We start from the raw sequence: 10,164 nt of genomic DNA, 5'->3' as shown, positions 1-10,164 counted from the left end.
GGATAAAACCGTCTGCCAAATGCTATAAATGAAATCTAAACTTGATTCCCTCATATTTAGGACAGTTGGTAGACATGCTTATCCAGAACAACCCGTGATAATACAATTATCTTGTTTTTTACACTGAGCAGTTGAAGGGATAAGGACCTTATCAGGGGCCTAAAAGTGGCAGCTTGGTGGTGCTGGGATTTGAACTCACAACCTTCCATTGGGAAGTCCATCTTTTGAACCCTCTGTGCTACCACTTAGATCCTTTTCTGAGAGTAAACAACCTGTTAGAAGATCTCCAGAGGGACTAGAGGGGTGGTACATTGCAGTAAAACTTCAACTTATCTTCACTTTATCAAGTACAAGGGCTTTTAAAAAGCAGTAAAAAAAACTGCTCTGTTAAATAAATTCAAATATTAAAAGCTTGAATAATCTATCTCTTTCTTTCTCTCTTTCTCTCTCTTCTCCTCTTTCACTCCATTTGTTAGGCATCTAAAGACATGGTGTGTCTTTTGCAGTTTGATAATGTGAATGTGTATTACTGCAACGAGTACAAAACCAGATACAAAGCCCCCACTGACCACTGCTTCATCCTCAAGGTGAGTTTACTGAACAAACACACACACACTGACAGACACACACGTACACACATATGCATACTCACTCACACACACATACATGCACACATAGACATGCACAAATGCAGAAACATACCAACAAAAAAAATCACACACAGACACACACAAAGCTATATTTGCAGACACAGATACAAACACAGACACACATAAACATAAACAAATACAGAAATGCACAAAGACATAAAATGGACAGATATACACACATGCAGACACACACACACACACACACACACACACATACAGAAACACACACAGACAACAAATCATACACTCACAGTAAGACACACATACATAGACACACAAATATGAAGACAGATCTAGATACACACACACACACACACACACACACACACACACACACACACACACACACACACTTCCAAAAGACACACACAAACCACAAACACACATACACACAAATATGTATTCACAGATGCAAGCATACACAAACACACTTTTGCAAAACATACACACATGAACACATACAGAAACACAAAAGGCAACAAATCAGACACACAGACCAGATACACGCAGACACACACATGCACGCACACACATACGGAAACACAAAAGACAAAAACACACACACAAAAATACTGTAGGAACACATTTACACATGTGCAAAACACACACACACACACACACACACACACACACACACACACACACACACACACACACACATGCCCACATACTGTAGATGGACACATACACACAAACACACAGAGACAAACAACACACACATGTATATGAGTCATAGACACACGAACACACACACACACACACACACACACACACACACACACACACACACACACACACACAAAAGCCAAAAAAAATACATATACACATTTGCATAAATTCACACACTATTGGCTCTATTGTTTGAGTCACTATATTCTGTTAAAGGAAAATAATCACTGGGTAGATATAAAGTTTTTATAAGACTTCTACAAGATGAAATACTGTAGTGCGAGTTTTGGTTGAAAAAAATCACCATGAAACCCAGTAAAATTCTTTTCTGCATCTTTGTGTACTATGTTTGTTATATCTGTATTTTTTTTAAACAGCTATTTAATTTTGGAAAATAAAAAAGCGGAAATAAAATTGGGTAGGAGAGAAAAAGAAGTGAAAATACATTAGAAAAAGGGGAAGAAAAAAATGTCCATCTGTTAATCGAACTGAAAATAAGTGAAATGAAATAAAGCGTACTGATCCCTGAACTGATACAGTTTATGTTTATTGAACATCCCATTAACGTTTTTTATTCTAATAATTTGCACTCTTCTGGGGAGGTTTCTTACTAGATCTGAGAGTCTGGCTGTGCAAATCAAGTCAGGTCAAGTTCGATTGGCTTTAGTGTCGGTTCAACCATATACAGTACAGTACACAGTAAAACTAAACAACATTCCTCAAGTACCAAGGATCTACATAAAACAGCACAAATGACCACAAGATAACACAAAACTAATATACAGACCTATACACAGGAATACAACCTCAGTTCCAATAAAGGTTGGAAAAAAGTCAAATGTAAATAACAGATTGCAATTATTTGTATATTTCATAAACCCATAGTTCCCCTTCAGGAACTCGAGCTGCATCAGAAACGCTTTGGGAATGTCTCCACATGGTCCACGCTCTGAATCTAATTGGTAATCAGTCCAATGCACATTGAGTGAAACCAGCACCAGCTTCTGTTGTTTAGGAAGTGCTCAAGCTATGTGTTGCTTGTTTGGGAACGGAGCATGCTAGGTCGGTTCTTGAGGGAGCCGACTGCGCAGATTGCACTTGCATGACAATGTAAACCAGTCTTTGAAGGGGGTGCCCCTGGTCCTCCTGGTTCTGGACCCGTTTTAGCTGAGGCAAAGCAGCGTTTAAGGACGTTGGGGCTCACAAGTGGACCTCGCAAAGGGGTTGGAGATGGGCTTGTCCCTTTCGCCTTTCTCACCTGCCCAGTCCAGTGTTTGTTTGCAAGGTTCTTCCTCTGAATGGAGGGGGGAGGTTTTCGAGCCCCCTAAAACTCCCCCTTTAGGCAGTCCTCTTCAAAGCACTCTTAGAGGTAGTGACCCATGCCGTTGCCAAGCTCGAAATCGATTGGCTGGGCAATCAGCAGAAAGCTCTGAAGGCTCCTTTATTTAGTCTTAATTGGGTAAAATGTTCAATGGTATTCGATGTAACTACAAACAGATAAAAAGTACAACATGTTTTTAAATGGACAATAGCAGTATTCATTGCAAACTGCTAAAGAAAAAAACTGTTCTCATAGATATCTTCATAATGATCTGATTTAGGTGTATTACCAAACAGCAGAAAGTAAAATAAAACCACACAGGACTGACAGTAAGAACTTTCCAGGAGTTAAAAATAATTGATTTGGTGTTTTCCTGTGTGATTAATGGTAGCAATGTGTTAGCTATAGCACTCTGATGCCTTAAATTAGTCTGTGCTGAACCACAGTGGAAAACCTGATGTGCTGAGTTAACATGAGCTTTTTTAAGGATCTGAAAGTTCTATCTATCAGTCTCAAAACGGCTTATCAGCAGAAACAGCCATGAGACACGAGAAACGGTACATGTCTGTTTCTCAGACTTAAAATACAAAAGCTGTTTGTGATCCAATTATTTTGTGTGGAAGCTATCTGCTACTAGAGAAAGGGTTGCCATGTCTTATTGGGCTTTAATCCAGACTTTTTAGGACCAAAGGACTGCTAGTAGCTCGAAATCTGGACCTGTGTGATTCATCCTGATATTGGATGGACTTATGTTCAAATAGAAATCATTAACTGTTGATGAGAATAGTTCCAAATGAACCATACAGTGGAGGGTAAAACTCAAGAATCATGAAGATGGATTTGGACTAACTTGAAACCATAATGCCATAATGCCTTAAAAATCCTTAAACAGTTTTTTACTCAAGGCTTCTTCTGTGAGCATTGATATATTGATCAATATGATGTATTGATTACCTCAATTAAATAATGAAACTCCAATGAAAGAATATCCAGATGTCATTTAGATCTTATTCTATGATTTTACTGTTTGCGTTAAACCCAAGAACTGTAATTAAGATTACCTGCTACAATGGCTTTGGGCTGCGATTTTCATTTAAATGCACATCAGTGATCAGCTCAACAACAATGAAACGATAATAAATAGACGTTCGGTGACACCCAGATGAGGATCTTTTTTATTTTGAAAAGAGGGCAAAGTCTGCAGGAGCTAAATCTGGTGAGCAGGGTGGATACCAAATTGAGATTGTGTTGTTTCTGGTGAGAAACCTTGCGTGGGAGGAGAGCTTGGTGATCACAATCGCACCAATTGCACAGCTCCCAATGTACACAGGAGGATATGTTTTGGCACACTGACGTATAAGGTTCGGTGTTCCCTGTGACTGTGCGTGCTGCCATCTGTTGGCGTGCTACAAAACTAGTCTTGAATCCTTTTGTTACCATTTGGTATACAGCTCAGAGGTTAAAGGCTTTACTTATGGGGCTAAAGAATGGGTGTTGGTGTGTCTGGGATTTTAACTTAACCTACCACCTCCTCTTCCCAACTTCTCCTTTAACAAATCTATTCTCAAACTTTATGTGATAAAGTGCCCCATTTGAATGCACATTCATCTGACAGGAAGTGAAATATGTAGGTTATCTGGTCAGCAAGCTGCTTCTTCTCTGCTTATTACAGCTCATTAAGCCCGGGTGACTAATCACAACTTACACAATTATTTCTAGGTGTGTGTGTGTGTGTGTGTGTGTGTGTGTGTGTGTGTGTGTGTGTGTCCTTCACACCACACCTTAACAAGCTATGATTAACAAAATGACCCACTCCGGAGGTGAAAATATATATATATATATATATATATATATATATATATATAAGAAATATCAGACATTTGTTAATTTTAGATTAGATATTAGGGCCATTAAACAACTTTTCTGCAACTATTATTGCATGTTTTGACAAAAATCTGGATCCTCTGCAGCTGATAACATTTTCCCAAAACCCTGTTAGACATGATGGAGAACTTTGACGTTAAAGAAGTTAAATAGTAATTAAAACTTGTTCCTCCACTGTCTGGATGGTGTTCCCAGGCTAATGAGCAGTGTCAGGTTTCCTCCAAATGTAGTAGAAAAAAATACAATGTAAGTTCTTGTTTGATTTTTGGACTAATCCCCTCTCATATCTTCATGAGGTAGGTTTGTTTTGTTTTTTTTTAATAAATAATATGTTTATTGGTGATTTCAATATATATTTTGGTGTTAATTCAGCTGTGTTTTCTTACAAATTCCAGAAATAGGTGTATTTAAATTTGAATTGTGATCATGGAGCACTTTAATCGCATACAGTTTGACTCCATTCAACAAATTATACAGCATGGAAGACGATTACAGGTTGTAACAAAATATCAGCACAGCTTTAGAGTAATCATGACTGGGAGGAACCAGTCCTGACTCACCAACCACAACTGGTATCAGCATAATTCAGTTACCACTGGTTTTGCAAATCAGCACATACAGCTGTATAATTTATATTTATTTCCAGCAAGCAGGCAAATTGTGGTTTACGCTAAAGTCTGTGCAAAAGAAAATAGACCATCTGCCAAGCAAGATTCAATTCACGGGCTCTTTTATTGTCTTCTTCTTTCGGCTGCTCCTGTTAGGGGTCGCCACAGCGAATCAACTAAGTCAAGTCAAGAAGCTTTTATTGTCATTTCTACCATATATAGCTGACTCAGTACACAGTGAAAATGAGAAAACATTTCTTCAGAACCCTTTTGCTACATTAAACAACATAGAGTGACATCACACAACATAAAGGTAAATAACAGAACACAGAGGTCATTACTGAAGTAACTGTCCTTGCCACATAAGGTGCATAGAGGGGAGGGAGACTCCAATCATCTTCTCAGCTGTCTTCACTATCCTCTTTATGGTCTTGCGATCTGAGACGGTGCAGTTCTCAAACCAGGCAGTAATGCAGCTGCTCAGGATGCTCTCGATGGTCCCCCTGTAGAACATGGTCAGGATGGGAGGAGGGAGATGGGCTTTCCTCAACCTTCTTAGAAAGTAGAGGCACTGCTGGGCTTTCTTGGTGATGGAACTAGTGTTGAGTGACCAGGTGAATTTCTTTGGCAGATGTACACCAAGAAATTTGGTGCTCTTGACAATCTCCACGAAAGATCAATCGATGATCAGTGGAAAATGGCCGCTTAGGTTATAAAGGTTATTAAGTACATCCTCATGCCGATTTGTAGCTGCTCTTATTAAGGGTCTCTACAGCGAATCCCCCAACTCCATACCCCCCTGTCCTCTACATCATGTCCAAACCATCTCAATTGCACCTCTCGCATCTTGTCTCTAAAAATTCTACATGTGCTGTTCCTCTAATAAACTCATTTGATTCCTGTCCATTCTCATCACTCCCCTAATCAAAACCTCAACATCTTCAGCTCTGCTACCTACAGCTTCACCTCCTGTCTATTACTCAATGCCACTGTCTCTAAACCATACATCAACACACTCTCCATTACTTTGCACTGTTGACCCCAGGTACCTGAACTCCTCCACCTTCTCCACCTCTTCTCCCTGCAACCGCACCCCTCCACTGCCCTCCCTCTCATTCACACAAATGTACTCTGTCTTACTCCTACTGACTTTCATTCCTCTTCTCCCCAGCATGTACCTCCACCTCTCCAGGCTCTTCTCAACCTGCTCCCTATTCTCACCACAAATCACAATATCATCCACAAACATCATAGTCCATGGAGACTCATGTCTGACCTCATCCATAAACCTGTCTATCACCACTGCAAACAAGAGAGGGCTCAGAGCCAATCCTTGATGCAATCCAACCTCCACCTTGAACCAGTCTGTCATTCCTACTGCAACACTTCACTGCTGTAACACTGTCCTCATACATGTCCTGCACCACCCTCATATACTTCTCTGCCACATCTGACTTACCACAACTCCTCTCTCCACCCTGTCGTATGCTTTCTCTAGATCCACAAACACACAATGCAACTCTTTCTGACCTTCTCTATACTTCTTCATCAACATTCTCAAAGCAAATAAGGCATCTGTGGTGCTCTTCCTCTGCATGAAACCGTACTGTTGCTCACAGATAATTACCTTTTCTCTCAGCCTGGCTTCGACTACTCTTTCCCACAACTTCATGGTGTGACTGATTAACTTTATTCCCCTGTAGTTACTGCAGGTCTGTACATCTCCCTAATGCTTAAAGATCGGTACCAGCACACTCCTTCTCCATTCCTCAGGCATCCTCTCACCTTCCAGAATCTTCTTTTTTAATCTTGTTAAAAACTCCACTGCCATCTTCTTGTACTCCTGCCTACTTTTCTCATCTCTCTGTCGATCAAATTCTGTTTCACCAACCTCTTTCTCCTTATGCTGTCCTGCACTTCCTCATTCCACCACCACGTCTTTCCTTCTTTCTATTTCCAGATGTCACACCAAGTACTTTCCTAACAATCTGCCTTATCACTCCTGCAGTAGTTGCCCAATCATCCAGGACCTCTTCACCACCACCGAGCCTCTGTCTGACCTCTTCCCTGAATCTCACACTACACTCTTCCTCCTTCAGCTTCCACCATCTTATTCTTCTTTCAGTCCTCACTCTCCTTCCTCTTCTTCTTCGCCTCCAGAACCATCCTACAGACCACCATCCGATGCTGTTTAGCTCCACTGTCCCCCGCCAACACCTTACAGTCTCCAATCTCTTTCAGGTTGCATCTCCTGCATAGATCATAGTCCACCTGTGTGCACCTTCCTCCACTCTTATACATCACCCTATGCTCCTCCACATTCCTCTCCCTAAGACCATACCTACCCATCACCTCCTCATCACCTCTGTTCCCTTTACCAACATGTCCATTAATGGTTCTCTTGACAAGACTGGTTCTGTATTGCACTTCACGCCTGATAAATTAATTTTTTTTGTATTATAAAATTTAAGTGAGTTTTGATCTCACTTAGCAGAAGGAAAGCTCACAATGTTTTTGTGAGCCATTATTTTCTACCTTGTATGGTTAGACACAATTTTATAGCGTGAGATTGGACATCTGATTTTCAGATTTTTATGCTTGATTTGAGACTTTGCACATCAGTAAAACAAAAGTCTAGTGATTTGCAAAAAATGTTCTGTAAAGTAAATTTTTTTATATCTGAGTAAAGAAAGGACGTTGTGAAAAAATGTGTTGCATTGTCCCCTCTTTTATTTTTATTTAATTAAAATATATCAAGACTTTTACCATAAATAAAAAATTAGAATTAAAAATAAAACTCAAACTTAATAGAAAATAAAAGTAATGATTTTTCAAGTATAAAAAAAAAATAACTATTTATATCAATGTGATGAATGAAACTGAAATTAAAAGCCAAAATAAAAATAAAAACTAGTAATATTTTTAAAACTGTAATGTCTCTGGTGTTAATGAAGCTTGTGTGTTGTGTCTCCAGCATCCTCAGATCCAAAAGGAGTCTCAGTACATCAAGTACCTGTGCTGTGACGATGAATGGACCATGAACCTGTGGGTTACGGGGATCCGTATCGCTAAGGTGAGATAAACCACTGTGAGGACTTGTTATCTGTGTAAGACGCATTTATATTTGAGTCAACTGACTTTGATAAAAAACATTACACATTTTAGACTACAACAAGATCCTACTCTTCACCTGACTCCTCATATACCTGTTATTAATGCAAGCTAGAGTGATTTACATATTTCATATTTATTTATTTAGCTTACTTCAAAATGGTTATTGACTTCCAAGGTACCAAGTGTCCATATTTCCTCACATTTATAAGCTTCGACATCTTCTCTACTCATTTCTTCATTCTTTGAATTAAATAAACTGGAGAAGAAAATGTTCAAAGGAGAAATATAACAATAAATAGCACCCTGAGTTGACTACAGCAACTGTAATATTAGTAGAGACATAGCTTTCTTTCCCTCTCTCTTTATAATACTATTATTTAAAGGTGCTTTTTACCTGTAACATGTGCATTACAACAGTTGTCCCCAACCTTTTTTGCGCCACGCACCGGGTAAATATCGGACAATATTTTCACAGAATGGTTTAATGTCGGCCATTATTTTCATGGACTGGGCTTTAAGGAGTGGTGGATAAATACAACAAAATAAAATGATACGACCGGTATAAAAACTGGTATTTCCTAAATATAATAATCAACGTGAATCCACTGTATTGTTTTTTGTTCAGTTTGCTTGCTTGGGGGTTTGAATTTAGCAGTAATGTATTATGTGTTAGCGGCCGGAGCAGCCCCTTTAAGAAGGTAGTGAATGGAGGTAAGACATGTGACCGAGGCATCATGACATGCATCAAGAGTGAGTCATAGACAGATGTGGAGGAGAGAATCCGATCATTTTCCAAAATAAAACATCGTTTAGAATCAGATAATAAATAAAATGGAAATAATGTAAGTTATGTATTCTTTCTGTGTGGCCCGGTACCAATTGACCCACAGACCGGTGCCGGTCTGCGGCCTGAAGGTCGGGGACCACTGCATTACAACACAGTGAAATTCTTACTTCACAACATCCCATCAATGTTAGGAAGCTGGGATTAAAGCACAGTGTCAGCCATGATACAGTACCCTTAGAGAGCAGAGGTTAAAGGGCCTTGCTCAAGGGCCCCAGAGTGGCAGTTTGGTGATACCGTGGCTTGAACCCCCACGTCTCATCTCTAATGAGCCATTTATAAATAAGGAAGGATAATAAAGCATTATTGTGATCCGTTCAGTCAGGTTTGCGCTACAGTGAGAGCTTTAACTTGTCAATGCTGGGAAGAAGAGATGGCAGGATTTAGCCATTGGCTGGTGCATCAGCATAAAAGTTATCAATGTGATGCATCCATTTAAAAAAGTGTGCATGGGATACAAGTTGGCTTTTTTATCGGTATGAATAATTTTTTGCATGAGTAAAAAACGATTTATTTATATGTAATTATTAGTAGATGCGCTATACATTTATTATTTAGAAAGTAACCGATAATTTGTGCCTAATGTTTTTATATACATAGATCGATTTCTCTTTACTAAACTGTTTCTCAAGCGCATTCTCTCGGCATCACTGCTGCTACGTGAATATGATGTCTCACAACACTACGGAGACCGAGGGGTGTCCTGAGAGTCACATAGAATACAGATTAACATGGCAGAGGTAGAGATGCAGGTAGAGAACATCTGGCTTTATTGAATCTTTTTTTTTCTTTTCTTGTACTACAAAGCCGTGTGTGTGAAAGAAGCCATGCGTTAGAAGTCAGAAAGCACTTAAGTAAATTGATGTCTGAACCAAAGAACAAAAAAAGAACCTTCTGCACCATATTGACGTGCAGAACATCATACAGTGCATCCAGAAAGTATTCACAGCGCTTTTCGACATTTTTGTATGTTTCAGCTTTTATGCCAAAATGGATTAAATTCTAACAATAACCCATAACAACATGACAACATGAAAGAAGTTTGTTTGAAATCTTTGCAAATTTGTTAAAAAT

At 39.2% G+C, this 10,164-nt stretch overlaps 1 protein-coding gene across 1 annotated transcript in view; it reads left to right on the top strand.

Moving 5' to 3' along the window:
* Nucleotides 1-10,164, top strand: part of LOC124384130 (amyloid beta (A4) precursor protein-binding, family B, member 1 interacting protein) — a 51,843-nt gene that overhangs the window by 35,706 nt on the left and 5,973 nt on the right. The window contains exons 10-11 of the mRNA XM_046846706.1: nucleotides 477-587; nucleotides 8,107-8,205. Of these exons, the coding sequence (XP_046702662.1) occupies nucleotides 477-587; nucleotides 8,107-8,205 (210 nt within the window). The remainder of the gene's footprint in view (nucleotides 1-476; nucleotides 588-8,106; nucleotides 8,206-10,164) is intronic.

The sequence above is a fragment of the Silurus meridionalis genome, chromosome 4 (assembly GCF_014805685.1).
Source record: "Silurus meridionalis isolate SWU-2019-XX chromosome 4, ASM1480568v1, whole genome shotgun sequence".
Classification (NCBI taxonomy): Eukaryota; Metazoa; Chordata; class Actinopteri; order Siluriformes; family Siluridae; genus Silurus; species Silurus meridionalis.
The sequence above is the reverse complement of the archived record's forward strand: the minus strand, read 5'-3'. Positions and strand labels throughout refer to the sequence as shown.